At 37.8% G+C, this 19,071-nt stretch overlaps 1 protein-coding gene across 2 annotated transcripts in view; it reads left to right on the top strand.

The window, feature by feature from the left end:
• Window positions 1-19,071, top strand: part of KAT6A (lysine acetyltransferase 6A) — a 49,820-nt gene that overhangs the window by 10,564 nt on the left and 20,185 nt on the right. The window contains exons 4-9 of one of the 2 annotated variants that reach the window (XM_072846129.1): window positions 12,720-12,828; window positions 13,394-13,509; window positions 13,773-13,854; window positions 14,629-14,764; window positions 16,476-16,789; window positions 17,994-18,112. In XM_072846129.1, coding sequence (XP_072702230.1) covers window positions 12,720-12,828; window positions 13,394-13,509; window positions 13,773-13,854; window positions 14,629-14,764; window positions 16,476-16,789; window positions 17,994-18,112 — 876 coding nt within the window. Of the gene's footprint in view, window positions 1-12,719; window positions 12,829-13,393; window positions 13,510-13,772; window positions 13,855-14,628; window positions 14,765-16,475; window positions 16,814-17,993; window positions 18,113-19,071 lie in introns of both variants that reach the window. The other variant, XM_072846127.1, reaches the window with a different exon arrangement.

Raw genomic sequence — 19,071 nt, 5'->3', positions numbered from 1 at the left:
TTGGCCTCTGTCCTCTGTGGAGTAGGTGGGTAGATATGCTTTATTCCTGCTTGTCTCGTTAAAGCGTTTCAAACTAAATTTATCCTAGCGAGTTGTGATAAGTCATGTTAGTCTCCATTCCACCTATTTAGGTTTTCTCTTTATTTGTTGGGTAAATCTGACTTAATTTTTCTGTCCTCACCAATTTTTTCTGACTGTGTGAACCTTTCCTTGGAACAGCTACTAATACTGCTTCAGGCATTGGATGAGAAATTGTAGCTCATTGCTTGTTTCATTGTCCAAGAATCTGGCAGTCTTTCCATTGTTACTGCTGTTGTGGTAAATCTGGACTTGTAGTGAGACTGAAAACAAAGGAGAGAGAAGGGTGTCCAAAAAGAATGACCCTTGCATAGCAAACAAAATCCCATTGAGAATATATATGCTTGTTTTGAGTTACTTCTGAAGGCCAGTTAACCAGTCTGTGGACCCATGCATGAACCATGAATTCTGGGTTGAAAATACTGAATCTTCCAAGCATGTTTCTGTGGAGGCCTATGAGTTACTAAAACTTTTAATTATCAATATCTCTATCAGTTCACTGTATTTTGGAAGATTGGATAGAACAAATTATGGATCTTGCTACACAGCTAAATACCTGCACAAGCGTTAGTAAAACATATGAGAATTGAGCTCTTCCTTTTCTGGAATCTTTGCTTTTAATTTTTATCAGCAAGTTGAGTCACCATTCTGTCTCCATTTATCCATGTGTAAAATGGAAATTATGTCAAAATTAAAGGTGTTCTGAAGTATAAAGAAAATCACCATTTCTACGCATTTCTCCCCATTTCCATTAAACTGTTCCATCTAATCATAAAGTCCAGAAAAATTGGTGATGGAGGCAGCTTTTGGGGGGGGGAGTGTAGGTTTGACTTAATTTAAAATTCTTCAACAGTATACAGCCTCTCCCAGGCATTAGGTTTCTCCTCAGTCTTTGAGACTCAATCCTGGATATTTAGTAATGAGGTGTTTTGGTTGGAGTGCTGGATCTCTGAACTTGTCTGGACTCATAGTGAATTCCTTGAAGGTGCATGTGGAAGGAAAGAAAGTAATTCTGCTGCTCAGCGTTACAACGACTAAGCTTCAGAAGCTGCTAATCATTAAGATGCATGCAAAATCTTTAGACCGATCTCAGGAAAAAGTAGATGCGCTCGCTTTGTGCTGCTACCAATATATATTTTTTTTAAATATACATCTGTAAAAATACTACGACTGACTGCCTTACTCCAGCACAGACTTCATCTGGCTTTGCAAATTCAGGGTACCTTTGTATGGGCAGTCTCTCAGCAGCAGACCTGTTTGGAAAAGGTTTTATCTGTGCCTGTTTGGGTTTTTGCCACACTTGCTGTATAAGGCTGCTCACGTGGGAATGATCTATGCTTGTGCAGACTGCACGGTGTGTGAGGAAGGAGAATAGCACTGAATGAGGACAGTGGGTCAAGAACATGGGACTTTGTTAAATCTTACTGTCAAGAGTGTTATACTGAGCAGTGGCTTTTGATAGTGAAGAATTATATGCAGGTTGTTTATTTTCTTTTTTTCCCTCCAATCTCGTGTTCAAGGTGGTAGAGCTTCAAAAAATGAGTAGGATATGGTCCCATAGTTGCACTTGTGTGGGTATCCTGCGTAAACTACAAATAGCCGTGTATCAGATATTTTTAACGTGCACTAAATTCTCATTCAGAGTTCCTTTTGTGCCTTCTCTGTTATCATGTTTATGTGGGCCCCTGCATTGTGTTAAATATTTTTTGTTCATTCATGTTTGTTTTCTAACTGAACTATTTTCCCTCCTTTTAGGGATGCAGCTAATGTTGAAGTAAAGCGGCATACAGTATTTAAAGATGGAATAATTACCTATATGCACAGAAATTACTTCGGTGTTTACAAAAGTTTCTTCCCAAAAGTAATTTGTTATTTTTAGAAATCAAAGTCAATACTGAAGTTCCTTATTTTTTGTGAAAACCAAAGTATCATGGAATGCAAACTGTTTCCAGTGAGAGGAGTTAAGATTTTAGTTTGCTGTTGATTTGAGGGGTGTGTTGTGCTTTTGCAGCTGTGGAAGTCTATGACTTCTTAGAAATATTATTTCATCTCAAATTGAGTGATACAATCATCTGTTGCTCCTAAAACAGCATCCTTTATTTTCCTGAAAATTAGGAAGCTGGGACAAAGTATAGGAGAGAGCTTACACGATACAGCTTTGGGTAAAGAAAACTTCAGTAACTTGAACTGCCAGGTTCCTGAATCAGTGTCAAATGAAGTGAGTTTCTTTATACTGTAAATAAAGAAATTTGAGCCTCCCTTCCCTCCAGTTTGCAGGCAGGAAGTCTTGGCATGTGATTCTGATTGTGACGTACAAATCTTGAACTGTTTTAATCCTCTGATTACTTGTTAGCTCTGGGAAGGTTATTTAATGATTGACTGTCTGAGTATTCCCAGTTGACATTAGGTGAAGTTCTTGTCATGTGCATGTCTAATAGCAAGGCAATTTCTTCGGTTTGCATGTCAGCCCCAAGTAGTATCCACATTGCTTTTTTTTTGTAGGTTTCCAGATGTCATAACCACTGCATAGAATTCAGCCCATATATACTGCACTAATATCTTAGCTATTAACCTTCACGCTTCACTTTACTCTTGTAGCAGCATTTCAGATGTTCTCTCCATTGTACCAGTCCTTCCTCAAACAGCAGCACTTATTTTGAATGTCCCTTGATTTTTCTTTTTAAATGACCCTTTTATGTTTCTCTCAGGTATGTGTTTCATGCTTGTCATTTCTTCTGTATACTGTTTTCTCTTTTCTCCCTTACACTTGTTTTAATGTAGCCTCATATTTTAGGCCATCATTCTGCCATATAAATATGCTTCTTTCAAGTGAGACTCAACTAAGTGGATTGGAGACAAAATACCCATTGACACAGGCAAACATACATACATGTGTTATTGTAATAGTTTTTCATGTGTCTATTAAAATATATTTAGCATTGTTTTCTTGAGCACAAAGATTATTTTAAGAAATTTCTGGTTTTACTCTCAGTTGCTTCATATTTTTTTCTTCACCATACTGTCTGGAGAGAATGTTAAGAATGGTGATTTGGTAACTCATATAGAAGAAGGAGGACAAGTCATTCACTAGATTAAAAAAACTGAACCCATTGCTGCCACAAGTTGATATTGCTGTATAGTATTTCCCAAATTATGCTGTTTTCCCTATATACAACAAAACCCCATTATTTGTAAAATTACTTTGGTAATATAAAATTCATTAGTTCTGATTTTATTGAGGCATGGAACAGAAGCAATTTTCTTCCACAGCGACTGATCCAAAAGGCATGGAATCCAGGGTTTGTGATGCCCTGCTCACTGAAACATGTTTCCTCATGTTTTAAATCATTTTATTCACGTGGTGTAGGTTGTACTTCCCCTCTGGCTTTTCTGGTTCATCTACTCTTTCCAGTAGCTTCAGCATTTGAGGCAGACCTTTGCAACAGCATGGGCTATTTGAAGTGAGGGGTAATGGTTTCTCACTTTTTTGAAAACAGACACACAAAAAAAATTACCTAGCATGACTTCTCAGCAGCCATCTATTGGTGCTCCTGGATGATAACTTCCTAGCTATCAGGTGTACTGTAGTGGGGATGGTTCTGTAAATACTAGTTGTAGATTCTCTCTCTGGAGGGCTCACATTCAGGATGTCTTAAAGAGCAAAGCAAAAAAAAAAAAAAACAACAAAAAAAACCTTGGTGTAAGCGTATGTGTTTCTTTTACACTAGCTTTAATTTCACACCTACTCGATTCCAACCACAGTGGCTACTACAAGCAGATGTGTGATGATGGGGCAAAGACAGTCCTGATATCTAGTGAGCCTCTGATGGTATTAAAATGTCTGCAGGAAGTAAAGTGCATGCAGGTTACTGATAGTGACCACTGTGACAGTGTGGGCTACAGAGTTTGCTGTGAGTTTTGAGGAGTTTCCTACCTCACTTTTCCTAAATTAAGAAGACTACAAAGCAGATGGATTGTCCAAAACTGAGGCTTTAAATTCCCCCCCACACACACACACATGCTTTTTCCATAGGCACTTCTCCGTAGCCGCCTTTAGGAGAGGGTACAGTCTGTGAATCTGTAGAGCACGTTTGGTTTCTAGACATCCTTTGTATAGTAACAACATGTGCTGAGAGGCTGGCAGGCTGTAAGACACTGTCAGTCCAATTTGTTCTGGCTCCCTCCCTCGTTGAATCTGGTGACATCACACAGATAGATGTGCTTGCGAGAAAAACAGCAGAAGGAGTTGAATGTCTGCCAAAAATTTGCAGTATGAAACTGAGCTGGCTGCTTCCAGTCTTGTTTCCATGAATCTTTCGTTGTGTGCTTGCGTTTTTCACTTGCCAGGATGTTCTTTGCTGCACAAACACAGCAGCAGTGAAATCTCTCCATACTTAGCATAACGCAGTCTCCACAGAAGCTTTCGAGGAGTAGCCACATTCAAAGTTACTCCAATTTAATACATTATTCTAAAATGTTTTGAATTCTGGTAGAATGTTATTCTTTATTCCCCCAAACTGTACCTGATTTGTTTTTTAAATGTGGTTAAGTGTTTGCTTGCAGTTTGTCAGAGGTGGTAAATACAGGAAACATTGAAGCTGCGAAGGATAGTCTTTGGTCTGGTTCTTCCCAAGCTAGACAGTGTTTCCATGTGGACATCCAAATTTCAAGGACTGTGGGGTTGAACAGGGTGTGCACAAATACTGGCTAGAAGAGATAAGACTGTTGACTATACAGAGGTTCTATAAAATTCTCTTTGTTTAAATAAATTGCTCGTGAACTTCCTGCGGAGGGTACATGAAATAGTTTACTTCTTCCCTGAAAAGTTGCATGAATGTTCCAGCTTTGCTTTCACAAGGTTGCTTTCACAAATGATATAGGATAGCCACTGTTAGATGAGGCCAGCTGTGTTTGGGGAAGCTTTTTTCAGTGAAATGGTATATACTTTCTGCTCCTCCTGTTTGCAGAAAAGTATTTGTATTCAAGAAAAAAATAAATTGCAAGACAGCTAATGAAATTCTGTGCTAAGCTTTGCTAGTCAATAACCTATAGAAAAATAAGAGGTAGGAATTCGCAGCTCTTATGAGGAATTCATGAGGAATACGCAGCTATTATGGTCATATAAGCATTTTGTAACTACCTTAGTCACATAGCTAGAAAGCATAGGTAATCATGTGAAGCTATCATTGAATCTGAAACAATTCAGGTGTGAACTGCTAATACAATAAATTCCCTGTAACTTGTATACAAGTCTGCAGGGGCTGTAGTAGTGCTGCTTTTTTAATGGAAGAACAAAGTATATTCCCCTACGACTAGTGGAACAGAGTGGAATAGAAGACTTCTTGGTGCAACACTGTGTGTCAGTCATGGGAGTATTATTAACGTTTGGTTACTTGATTACTTGAATGAACTTTATTTGCAAGTCATCTTTTCCTACAAATTAAGTTTCTTCTGGCTAATGTAATATACTTTGCTGCAGCTACATGAGGATTTTGGAAGTTGGATAGAAGCATGAAGTTGGATAGAAGCATGTACAAGGTGAATAGAAGCACAGTTAAATGCAGTTTAATGATATGAAGTGACTTGCAAATACAAATGCAGTGTAAACATGAGCAAAAGAAAAGCATGCAGGTGAAAGTGTGTGGACTGGGAAAGTGATTTTGAGGCTTATCCTTAGTCAAGCAGGGTGGCAGTCTGATGAAATACATCAGACACAAGCCTGCTTGGTTGTACCTGTTTTTTCATGCTCACTGCTCTTTAGTGCCACGTTGTTGTTACAGTATAATCAAATTCTAAAACATTTCAGTAAAATGATCAGTTGCCCTGGATTGCACAATTGCTTCAAATTTTCCCTTCAAGTCAAACAGATAAAAGAAAAACAATTCTTCCCTAACTCATACCAGTTAACATCCAGTAGTAGTGCATACACACAGCTGAATGAAAGTAGCTGAAATGAGAATTAAAGCATCAGAGTTATTCAGTTTCAGTGTAACTGCCCTGCTGAAATTGAACTCTAATATCAGAATTTGAGAAAGGGCAATGTTGTTTCCTTTTTGCAGCCAAGTAAATCAAAGCAAAGACAAGCGAAGATTGTTGTTGTCATCATCATTGATAAAGTGGAGGTGTCCTTGCTGGCCAGGAAAAAGGGCGAGTACACTTTGGGGTACTGCTGCCTGGAGTCAGATCTTGCTCCAAAGGAAAATATAATCCCTTGGTTAGTAGATTACATAATTCATGCTCTGACAGACTTTTGTCAGGGAGCGTCTCGGAGATTGCCATGTTGCTGACTGTATATTATAAAATGTTAACTTTGTGGAGCACTTCTTATTTAAAACAAAAAACAAGGACTTGACTTCTGCTTAAAGTTCTGGATTTTTTTTCTGCTGTGTCTCTTCCTGTACTAGCCTTCCTCATGGAAGGTGAGGGAGCAAATCGAAGGACCAGGAAGTCGACACATTCTTTAGGATGCAGTGGTAAAACCTTCAGCTAAAAGGCTTGGAGAGTAGCAGGTGTTTTACATATTTACAAAAATGTAGGACTGCAGCTCAGGAAGTTTTCATTCTGACAGCAATCCATTGATTGAATGAAGATAAATTTATAAAAGATACTTTTATAAATCTGCAATGGTAGTCTTCCCCCCCCCCCAGGGCAAACTGCCTCATTAATGTACTAGACTCCTTTAAAGTATGTTAGATTATGTAAGTGGTTTAACTCCTAGGTTTTGATTTCCAAGAACCATGGCAGTTTCTTACAGGGGATTGCATGCCCAAAAAAAACCAAAAAAAGAAAAAGTCATGGGTTTGAGACAGATAAAAAGAAACAGTGGGTCAAAGTGTATGGTTTCGTCCTGGGAAGAAAATATTGTAGTCTCTCAGGTCAAAAAGTCAGCGTGGAGGTCCCAACAACATTCACTGATGCTAATAATGTATCCCGCACTGTTGAATTGATGTTTGCTTGGTGCTCTTTTTGGGGTGTGATGGTGTTAGTGGTTTTTTGCCATCAGGAGAAAGGTGGTGACTCGAGGGGCATAGCCATCTACAATCTCTTCTGAGCTTGGATGTCTGTCAGACCTTTGATCAGATTGCTTCCAGAACTTGCATTGAGTGACATGTCACTTATATGTTCCTATACAATGTAGCGGATGATATCACTGTTCATTGCTGCTGGCTTTTCTGTGCCAAAAGGAGTGAAATTGCCATCAGTCTTCCTCTGCTCTGCAAAAACTATTCCCGTGTGCTCTGCATGCAGTTTAGCAAGTTGATATTTTAAAATTACTTCTACAAAAACTAACCACAGCATCGGGACCAGCAATATGTGAATATGCAATTGATGTCAAAGGGATCGATACCTTCAGTGGGTAACAGTATCACTGGTATCCAGAAATGTCTGCTGTCACTTGTGAAACGTCCATTCTTGTATGATTGAATTGCATGTACTTGGTAAGAGATTTAAATGTGTGGGCCTGTGTAAGTAATCTAAAACTATATCAAACAGTACTCATGGTAGAGGCAAACATATAACGTAATTTAAATGAGAGTTTGGGCCAACAGGTGAGTTTTGATGTAGTGTAGTAAATATTGCTTCAAGTATACAGTAGGTTTAAATGCACAACATTTCTTTATAATACATTTAAACAGTTTTTAAATTCCTTTTACTGTCCTGTTGTTCTTGCTTAATAAGTATATAGGACTGCAGCGTTCAATGCCACAAGGTTTCCCAGTAGGTAAGAAGCTGTTGCCAGAAAGGATGTATTTAATGCATCTGAGCTGTTAATTGTTGTTTCTTAGGAAGATGTACAGAAAGAGATCTTTAGTAAGCATCATAAAGGCTTGAAGTGTTAGTTGGCACATCAGCTCTTGGCATATGAACTGTAACTTTGGGGGATTTTTAAATGGGAACTACTTAGGGTTGCCAAGGAGGGCATCTCATTGGCATCATGTGGTAGGATTACCTCAGTAGCTTTTTCCCAAAACAAAGAACAAATATTTGTGGAGTATTTCTGCCCTTCTTATGTTTTCAGTAATAATTCTATGATGTTTTGTAAGAAAAGCTGTGCTTAGGATTCTTTACCCATAATACATTTAGAAGAGCTTCTTATCATCTATACATCTGCTGGCTATGGGCTTTTCTCATTTTATCTTTATTACTTGACTTGCATATAGAAAATAATAGTTTATTTTAAGACTGTGCCTATTTAACTGTCAGGAATTGGTTCATCTGCTATTGCTTTGTCAGAAAGGTTGCTCTATATTAATATGTTAATAGGTTTATATTTCTTCAATTTCTTCCAAATATTCACATTTAGTGTCCAAATAATTTCTCGGTCATTCCCGAGTATATTAATTTCTGTAGGTCATCTATTCTTAAATAATTTTATTGTCTGTCCTTTGAATATTATTTCCATATCCTGCTCTTATGTGAATGTTGGAGCTAGACATACAATCCTAATAATATTCTCAATAATCTGTTTTCTATTTTATATTCTTCTAGTATTTGTCTGAATATTTAAACATATAAAGCAAAAATAGGAAATATTTATTCCTTTTTTGCATCATTTACAATTTTATCATCTGCTCCCTGCAAGGAGCCTTTTGCCATTCGTTTGTCCCTTCCCCTTCTTGTAGGTTGTTCTGTTCTCTTTATTTTTCTTACTTGCTGCCCACTAATACTTTGTTAATTCTTACTGTATCTTTCATGTACACCTAATACTGCTGGCAAAAATCTTGCAGTCTTCTTGTCTTCTCTCATCGGATTTATCTCATTCCATGGTGTCTGCTGTGATGTAGACCAGAGGGAAGAAATCCCCTTTTATACTTCATGCTTTGCGAGGGGTTCAGTTTTTCAAATTACATCACTTTGTCAGGGGCTGTAGCATATGACTCCTTCAGAAGTAGTAAAGCTATTCTCCTTCATTTCTAAAAAAAAAAAAAAAAAAAAAAAAAAAGAGAGAGAGAGAAACATAAAGAACACATAAACACCATTTGGTAATTAAGTGGTGCCAAAAGTTTGAATGTCTTATCTGTGGTTATATTGCAATTCAGTAATACAGTTAATAAGGTGTGACCACGTAATTAAGTCCATTTCACTAAACTTGCAGATGTTAGACCAAATGCATTCTTGATGTAATCTGTAAGGGATGGTAAAAACATCGGTTCTTACTGTGTGATCGCAAACACGATTTGCCTGGGCTTTTTGTCTTGTGATGTTGGGGTACAGCCCTTGTCCATGAATAAGTAGTCTCTCCAAGTGCCACTGCGATTACATACATAGTGGAAAATGAAATTCTTCTGGTTGTTTAATTGTAACTATATGTTGACAGCATTTCTGAGTACTTACCTGTAGCAGTTCAATTCTATATATCCAGATTTGCAGAGTAGGCATTTTAGGCTCATGTCAAGTCTCCGAATTAACTCATCATTTTGCAGCCCTTTGAACTAAAGCCATAAATGTTTTCTTGAGATATGTAAGCAATTTAGATTGAAGTTTGGTGCAAATGTCAGTTCTGAAAGTATATTGTCGCTTTTGTATTAGGAAAAACAACATTTTGTGTTTGTTCTGTTCTATTACAGTATCACTGAGATTATTCCATATTCAGAGCAAGGAAGTGCTGGGGTTTTGGATCATGGTTTCTTTTTGTATTTTTGGCAGTCTTCATTTACTTAATTATTTCTGCTTTGAATTGGTAACTTCAAAGCTAACAGAAGTGTGTAGAGTAATATAAATGTTTTTGTCATAGCTTGGTTGCCGTTCTTAACCCTTCTTCTGCTTCATTGTTTGTTTTTTTTTAATACCAGATGTAAACCTCAGGATTCGATAGTGCAACTTCAATGTCACATTAGCTCTTAACTATGAGTTAAAAATCAGTAACCTGTTTGTGTCAGAAAGTAAGATTTAGAAATACATGCAGGGAAATTGATGCTGTCGAATGTTCAGTCCCATTAAAGTTTAACTGTTAGGAAGAATAAATGTTCCTTTTTACCTTCTGTCTGAAAGACTGTTACAATGTAGTTGAGATTCTCTATGAAACTTTATCATAACCTCAGACTGAAATGAGAGGAAAAAGAGTGATTCTGGGATGTGAAATTATGTTCACTGAGTCCATTTCTGGCAAAACCGCACTTGTAATATTGTGGAAGTTACAATCTGCTTTATTTAAAAGAAGCTAAAGAGTTTTGTAAATTTTTGGTTTTAATTTATTTTTTTATTTTTATTTTAACTGACTGAGCTAATATATGACCACATATAAGGGATGAATGAACATGCCAAATTGGATTCTAAAGGATTCTAAACCTTTTTACTGCAACTTTGTGGTGGATCAAGATCACTGCATTTCTTTCAGAGAGGACCAGCAGATGCCGAGACAGGGATCACTGCATTCTTTAGCTCTCATGCTGATCTGCTTGTTGACATTACTCAAGGAATTTTCTCTGAGCATTTTCTTATCTGAAAATGGGAATAATGGTGCTTATCTACTTTGTGTAGTATTGAAATGTGAATAAAATAGCAAAAAAAGAACTAGTTATTATTCTTACGGGAAGGATGAAAGTTAGTTGTTAATAACTTGTTCCAAGAGGTAGTAAGTATTCCTCAGGAAGAAGAGATTGAAGGTAAGAAGACAAGTGAATGTTTCTCAGAAGGTAGGGGGTAAAAGTAATTCCTGAGATCTTGATTCCAAAGAAATTAAAGCACTGACAGACCCTTAACACACAGTTTTCCCCCTTCCCCCGTAAACCTCACACTGAGTGGAAGCAGCTAGCTCTCTGGCACCTCGAGTCCAGTCATGAACCAAAAGAGAACAATTTATGTACAGTCAGTCCCCTCTCTGTGTTAAAAGAGGATGGGGGATCCCTACATAGCTGATTTTAGCCACCATTACTATGGTGACTATGGCTGGAAAGATACTTCCTGTGGAAGTGAAGATGCTAGTTTCCCCCTCCTGCTTGGATATTAACTATTTGTATGCTTGGCATAACTATTTTCAGTTGTCTTGTTTTCTCCCTTTCTCAAAAGGAGCAGAAACTGGAATCCCTCAGTCAACTAAACCTATGAATGTGTTTCAGATTGAAATAGTTTGATGGGCAGGTGATTTCATATTAGTTTACACTTCAGCATCGTCTGGGATTTACCCAAAAACTAAGATAAATACTTGTGTTCAGGATGAGGAATGTTAGGCTTTCACTCCCAAGTAGTCATTCCACATTGTGTGGCTTAATTTTGAAATAGCGAATGTCCGAAGGTGTTCTGATTGTTTCCATCTAGTGGATGTTTTAAGGAACACACCTCACTCTGTAAGTGTACTGGATGTGTACACTGAAGTACGTATAGCTTGAAACTTCCAGTTTTTATATTACTGTAATATAAACCAACCTGATTTCTGCAAGAAAATGTTCTGGATATAGCATTTTGCTTTGGCTTAGCCAGAGTAAAGATTCCTTGAAGTTCTTCTGGCATATGCTTCCATACAATAATTAACAGTATGTGCATATGTAGCTGTATAATATACTCTGAAAAAGGTATGTGTAAAATCATTAACTGTAACGTGATACAGCTATACAAAGAATGTGTCTCAAAACTTACCATAATCTAACATTTTTCATATTTCCAGTGTTTTAAATGTGATTTTAGCATATTTTTATTGTATTTTTAAATTAAATTTTGCTTACCTCTTTGCTCTGAAAACTATAAATCACAGACTTGTCCTGAAAAATGCAGAATTGGATTAGAAAGAATTTGCTAGATTGTGAAATCCAGCTCTTAATGTTACTGGAGATAAGGCTATCCTTTCCCTCTCATTAGTTGATCAAATGCCACTTTAAAACAATCAGTTATTGCGCTTGTTACTTCTTTGAGGAGGCTGTTAGTAGAAAGTCAGTCCTTTGGTTTAAAAACCTCCTGCTTATTCCAGGCCAAAAAATATTGTTGGCTAGTTAATATCGATTTGTTATTTTGCTAGTCTTGTGCCTCATCTTAAATACATCTTTTTCCCTGCGTAATGTTTAACCCCCCTGAACTTTTTCAGAGAGCAAACCTTTTCGTCTGCTGCTTTTGAGTGCTAAATAGCATACTCATATAATTTCTTACAAGATAATTCTCTTTTATTTTTGTGTTTCATAACCATGTTAATAGTTGTACAGTTGTTGTACTTGTTCTATATTACGTTTTATTCCAGATAATGTATTGCAAATGCTTTTGACAATTGCACTACCGCTTTCTGGATACCTGGTGGGCATTTCTAAGACTACTGTGTTCTGGGGTCATCTGTGCCCTTTTTCTGCCACTGCATCACCTCATAGCTCATTCATTTGTTGACAAATTAAGGCACCAACTCTCTCTAACTTTGCATTCAGTTATGTATTAATTTATAGCCCTCTTTCCCAGCTTGTTTTTCCAAGTTTCCGCTAGCCCTGGAATTCCATTTTCTTTTCCTTTGTATCTGGGATTATGTCTTCTGTCTTTGGAGTTCTAACTTCTATTCAGATTACAGTTAGTGCAGTATTGTGTGGTAAGAACCAACTGAAATCTGTGAGACACGGTGTATATTACATACTGTTTACATGTGATATAAATGTCTGTGTGATTTTGTGTATTATTATTTGATCCCTTGATATACTCAGTGTTTTTATTATCTGTTTTCCTCACAGCCGGTTGCTGAACCAATTCCAATCTGCAGTTTCTGCCTTGGTACAAAAGAGCAAAATCGGGAGAAGAAACCTGAAGAGCTCATCTCTTGTGCTGACTGTGGCAACAGTGGTAGGTGACCATTTACAGTGCTGCTAGTAACAACCCATCCACTTGAGACAGAAGAGCTTGGTATAGTGACTGCTACTGACCCATACATATGAGGAGTATGCATCTAATAACCACCTTGCCGCTTGAGAGAGAGAAGTCCAGTATAGTGGCTACTCCTGACCCATACATATGAGGAATATGCATCTATGGCATATAATACAGTCAGTTCAGCTGAATCTTATGCTTCCAGAGGAGAGCCAGTTAAGTTAACACAAGTAGTTCATTTGGCTCCTGGAAGTTTCTTTGAAAATGTGGTAATGATGACCAGTTTTATCATGTTTCTCAATTCAGTTATGAAAAATTATCTTGGTGTTCTTTTGTATGTGGGCCTGCCACTTGCTATCTAGAGTATTGTTTTTGTGTTATAAGTAGATAAGAATAGAAGCACCTAAAAATAGGAGTATCTGGATAACCAAAATTCTGCATGGGAATACATAATTGATGAAGTAATCTCTCTGTGAGCTATCTGTGAGCATTAACAGCAGTGGAATGGTTTTACTGGTATAATTTTCTCCTTTTTCTGTAGGTCATCCGTCCTGTTTGAAGTTCTCTCCAGAGTTGACAGTTCGAGTGAAAGCCTTGCGATGGCAGTGTATTGAGTGCAAAACATGCAGTTCCTGTCGAGATCAGGGCAAAAATGCTGTGAGTATAGTGGAATATGGATTGAATGAAGAAGATATCAGTCTTCTGGATGTTCTGTTAAACTACAAAATAAAATAATTCTAGAGTCAAATATTTGCAGCTTTTGTTTGAGTGTGGTAGTCTTTCTGAGACCTGTGAAATACCATGATATGTCTGTAGTTGAAAACTATGTGCGTGTCCTCTGAGCTGGTGACACATTATTGGAGGAGGGCTTGATGCTGATGCACATCTAAAGAGAGATTAACTTTATCTGTCTTCAACAGGATAACATGCTATTTTGTGATTCATGTGACCGTGGCTTTCACATGGAGTGCTGTGACCCACCTCTTACCAGGATGCCAAAAGGTGAGGACTTTGTGATGAAAAGGCTAATTTAAGATGGTACTGAAGAGATCAGTGGGCAGAAAGTGCTTCCACATATTTGGTCCTCTTTTAGCTACATTTAACTTGTTCTTTACGGCATTGCTTTTCAGGTATTAGAAACTAGAGAAGGGCCAGAGCTTCACATCTGCGTTTTCCAGTGTCTCCTGCTTCCCGTACATTACTGTCTGTGAAGGGTTTTGAAAAAAATCTTTGAGGTTTGAGGGAATAGAAGTGATCCTTGCAGATTAAAATGATCAGCTTCCATTTGAATGAATAGCCTTGTACAAAAGAAAGAGATGGGCTTCTAAGTTTTTGAAGTCTTATCCATTTGGACAGTAGAGAATCCTGGAGTACAACCAAACTTCTCTTTTCCATCAGAAAGCAGGTTATCTACAGAAGATTCTTCCTTGGCAGTTAGAAGAAAATTTTCCTGTAGAAGATAATTGGAAGTAGTGTAGTCATAAGCAGAATATGGCATAATTAAATGTGTTACTTTTTTATGGTTTTCTGATGTTGTGCTATGAATTAAAGAGACTTCCTGGGTTATGGGAAATACATTGGCGGGGGGGGGAATTAATTGGACTTGAGTTTAGATTGCTGGAAGATATACATAATTTTTCTTACATGTATATGTGATAACTGGGGCCTTTGGTACTGTTCCTACCCTTTCTGTCAGAACACCTGGGGCCTGTAATTCTCCTTCTTGTCCTATATAAATGTCCCTTGCATTCAGTGATGGGGACTTATGTCTTACAGGTATGTGGATATGTCAAATATGTCGGCCACGGAAGAAAGGAAGAAAACTTTTACACAAGAAGGCAGCACAGATAAAACGACGCTATGCTAACCCAATAGGACGTCCCAAAAACAGGTTAAAGAATCAAAATACAACGTAAGTCTTTCTATAAGGAGGAGTAAGGTGTGAGATTCTATGGGGCAGTGGTTATTTCTGAAGTGTCTGGTCTACTCTGTGAGAAGATTTCTTTTACAATGAAGAGCGTTTTGTTATTCTTTAATACAGAATTTCTGAAGAGTGCTGTGAAAGACTAGAATTAATCTTGGTGCTTCTTTTTGCCTAGATTTTTGACTCTTTGTAATGACTTACTATTTAGTTTTGAACTATTCCTTATAGTCATAGATGAATTTTGCTGTTCGTGTGAAGTCTGTTTTGCTGGATGGGTGCTTCTTCCAGCATAATCGTTTTGCTTTGCCTTTCTCAAGAACCCTTTCTGGTGTTTAGAGAAACTAAGTAATCTACAATAAAGCATCTGAGGTGGCTGTTTGACGTATATTTAATCTGATACTGCTGCCAGAAAATATTTGGTCCCTTTCTGCTTCCATTCCACATGTTTCTGCATTTGTGGAGCACTCTATTGTGCTGGGACAGATTGTGTGGCCTTATCATGGTTGTTGTGGGGCAGCCAGTCATCAGGCAGTTGGATTTGGGTGGGCAGGAATTCTTTGGATAACTGTTTAGCCAGAGCAATTTCCTTGAATTAAGATTGCTGTGCAGTGCTGCTTGTGATGCAGCATTATTGACTGTGCAGGGGACAAAACAATGAAGGAGCATGTCACAAGAACTTCTGTTTTGGGCATCAAATCAGCTTAAAAAAAAAAGTTGAACTACCACTTGATTCTAACCAATAGCACCACAGGATGTTCGGGAAAAAAAACCTTATGAAGTTTAATGCTTATAAAAACATAGAGGGAATGCCTCTCTTAAACATCCTAATTATTTTCAGTCTGCGTGATACCTTTGCTTAGAGTAACTCCCAATAAAATTCAGAGGGGCAAAAGGAAAGCTAGCTATCTGCTATTGCTGTTTTGTCTCTTTTAATTTTTATTTCATGATTTATTCACAATTTTTTTGCCTTTGTTCCATCATTTCACCTGCAAAATATATCCACAGAATTGTGCACGGATGCTTAGTTTGTCTTTTTAGGAAAAAGCAGCCTATTTCTATCCTCTGTAGCTGCAAAGATTGTAGCTAAAAACAGTCAGCTTCCTGAAACAGCAGACGGCCTAGGACAATCCCTCTGAGAAGTATTAAATACTCAGTTATCTCAATAGTTTTAAAATTTCCAACCTGAAAGATGGCAGCTGGTTGGAGATCAACACTGTTGCCTGCTAAGATGACCATCAGTGGTATAGGTTCTTAGCTAATGTGCGTGTCCTGCATGCATTAACTCTCTGTGTAGTTCTTACGACAATTTCCTATCAGTATGAAAACTTTGACAAATGTCAAGTGTAAATGTTTAATGACTGCATAAATTGAAACCTTCTGTGCAATGTATTCGTTCTGGCTACTGATTTAAAAATGTAATGTTGTATTAAATTTGGTGAAAATTTTATACTCAGATTAATTGCACATAATGTTCAGTGTGGAGAAAAATAGTACAGTACTTCTACTGAGATGTTTAGAATCCTGGCTCCTCTAGAGTGCACAGGCTCTTGACTACTCCTTTATTATTAAATTCTTCAGCTCACATTTAGCTTCTGTGTGATTGATAAATAAGTAGGAGAGATGATAGTCTACTCTGCAACCCAAAACAAACCACTTTACCAAATCGTCTGACCATATCTTTCCCCTTCTCATTCTTTAGATCAAAAGGTCCTTTCAGCAAAGTTCGAACTGGCCCTGGTCGGGGTCGGAAGCGTAAGATGGCTCTTTCCAGCCAGTCAGCATCATCAGAAGGAGGATACCTGGAGCAGACAGATGTCTTGGACTTCTGCAGAGATGGCAGCACCACCTTGAAGTTTAACAAGAAAACCAAAGGGCTTATAGATGGCCTTACTAAATTCTTCACTCCCTCCCCAGATGGACGAAAAGCTCGAGGGGAAGTGGTAGACTATTCTCAGCAGTATAGGATCAGGAAAAAGGGTACCAGGAAATCTAGCACTTCAGAATGGCCCACAGGTAAAGATTTTTCACCCTGCCAATGTAAGTATCCTGTACATCAAGAAAATGTTCAAAGGCTAGGATGTTGAAGTGAGTAGAATTATTAGAGGCTGGAAACTTTGAGCTGAAAGTTAACACTCAAATGCAGTTATCTTTGGTGCATTGAGGTAGAATATCAGTTGGAAACAGGAAGCGATCCTAGAGACCTTTGCCTCTGTATGTATGATGGCAATGTGTGATGAGGGATTAAATGATTACTGTGAGGTAAAAAGCCATTTGGTAATGAGGGTCTTGCAGATAGCCCCAGGAAATGTGCTAAATAATGTCTCATTTGAAAGAAGTAACATAGGGAGTGGTTAATGAAAATAAGAACAGCAAGGTAGAAGTATGAAATGGGAAACAGATAATTAAAACCAGTCTGACAGACCCATGAGTTTCCGATCTATGGTATAGGCTTGTATGCAAATGTTTCTTAATTTTCTCAGCCATAGAGGAGCCAGCTTCATGCAGTTTGGCACCTTCTTGCTGGAGAGCATCCCTTCTTTTGAATGCAGTTCTACTTTCTTTGTTTTTTTTTCTAGCTTAAGACATTAATCTATGACTGGACCTTGATTTAATCTCTGTATTCAGGTCTTTACAGTCTTGTTGAATAGTTTCACAGCTTGAATTGTTCCTAAGCAAGCAGTGGAAAATATTCCACGATAACATACAAGGTTTAGAGCTTTAGAATAGTTATGTGCATTAGCCTGGCTGGTGCCAGAAGAACAATAATGTATCTTAATGCTTTGGGGGTGAGGTGAAGTGTCTTGTGGGTTTTGTTTGCTTTTTTTGTGGATGGGGTGTTTCTTGGGTGATGAATGTAAGTGTCCTGGTTTTGGTTGCACCAGATACGGCATTTAAGTAGTCATGATCCTTGTTTGTGAGAAACGGGCATAGCGGTAAGCCACTTATCCAAAACTGTCTCATTGTTACAAATGCCTTCATGATACTATGAATGTCTAAGTGGTGAGTTTTGGACCTGGTTAAATATATGACAATACTTCTTACATGGTCACAAATCCAGAACCGGTTCTTTCTTTGTGATCCCAAATCTGAATAGAAAATCCCTTCAAAAAAACTTGGCACAGTGTCTGAATACAGCCAGAATATATTTGTTGCTGCACTAAAAAGCATGTACTCCTTTGTAAATGTAGGTGAAGACAATTTTCTCTCTCATTTACAGACAATCAGGATGGCTGGGATGGAAAACAGGAAAATGAGGAGCGTTTTTTTGGGAGCCAGGATGTCTTAACTGAAAAAGACATGGAGTTGTTTAGAGATATTCAGGAACAAGCACTGCAGGTAAAGTTAATTTTTGAGTGTCTGGCAGTTCAGTACCAAGCCCGTAAAGGAAATTTGAGCAAACCCAAAAAACCCGCCCCAACCCAACAACAAACAACAAGAAACACAGATTCCAGATCAGTCAGTCTATCATAGAAGCTAATGTGTTTGGTTTCTGCTGCTTGAGAGTAATGGGGAACTGACCTCAAGAGAGCTGAACTATAATATAACAGTGAGCATAAGAGCATAAGAGGTTAAGGTGGGCATCTAAAAAGTCTTGAGGGCTATGTCTTTAGTTGTGTCAGAACATAGAGCTGTTAAATAGCTGGTAAAACGTGTGGACTGTTAAAAAAATAAAATATGGGACTCTCTGCTAGCAGCATGGGTCACACAGGGCCTCTGGCTAATTAAAACATTCTTTTTCTAGATACTTTAACTCCTTATGGAACAGCATAGGGCATTACTCTGTGTGTCTATATGCACATATATGTGCATATACATGTGTAGTGTGTGTGTGTATCTCTCTACCTGTACATTTCAGTAACTTGAATAGTCTTAGACTTAACTCCTTCTGAAGCCAAAGGGGTCAGCTGAATTTATGCATTGACTTCCCTGAACAGTGGTTTACTAAGTATAACTGTCCTTTTAAACTTCTTCAGGTATTTGTCTTCTGTTTATTTACCTGATTCTGTCATAGGCTGGCTTAATTCCACTATACTAAATATAGTCTCTGTACCAAAAGAACGAACAAACAATGAATTGTGATAAGACAGAATTACACTATATGTGTGATAAAGCAGACTAAGATGAAGTGCAGTTAACTCTTTTATTGAGGTGCAAATACAATACTACTGTATAACACTGCTTATTTCAAACTTTGTTACAGGATTGATTTTAAAAAAACTCAGCAGGTGCATCATTGAGCAAATCGCACATGAGATTATGGCTTGTGACCATAATTGTGTTTTAGAAAAATAACT

Source organism: Ciconia boyciana, chromosome 25 (assembly GCF_034638445.1).
Source record: "Ciconia boyciana chromosome 25, ASM3463844v1, whole genome shotgun sequence".
NCBI lineage: Eukaryota > Metazoa > Chordata > Aves > Ciconiiformes > Ciconiidae > Ciconia > Ciconia boyciana.
This window is presented reverse-complemented; position numbering and strand designations above follow the sequence as displayed.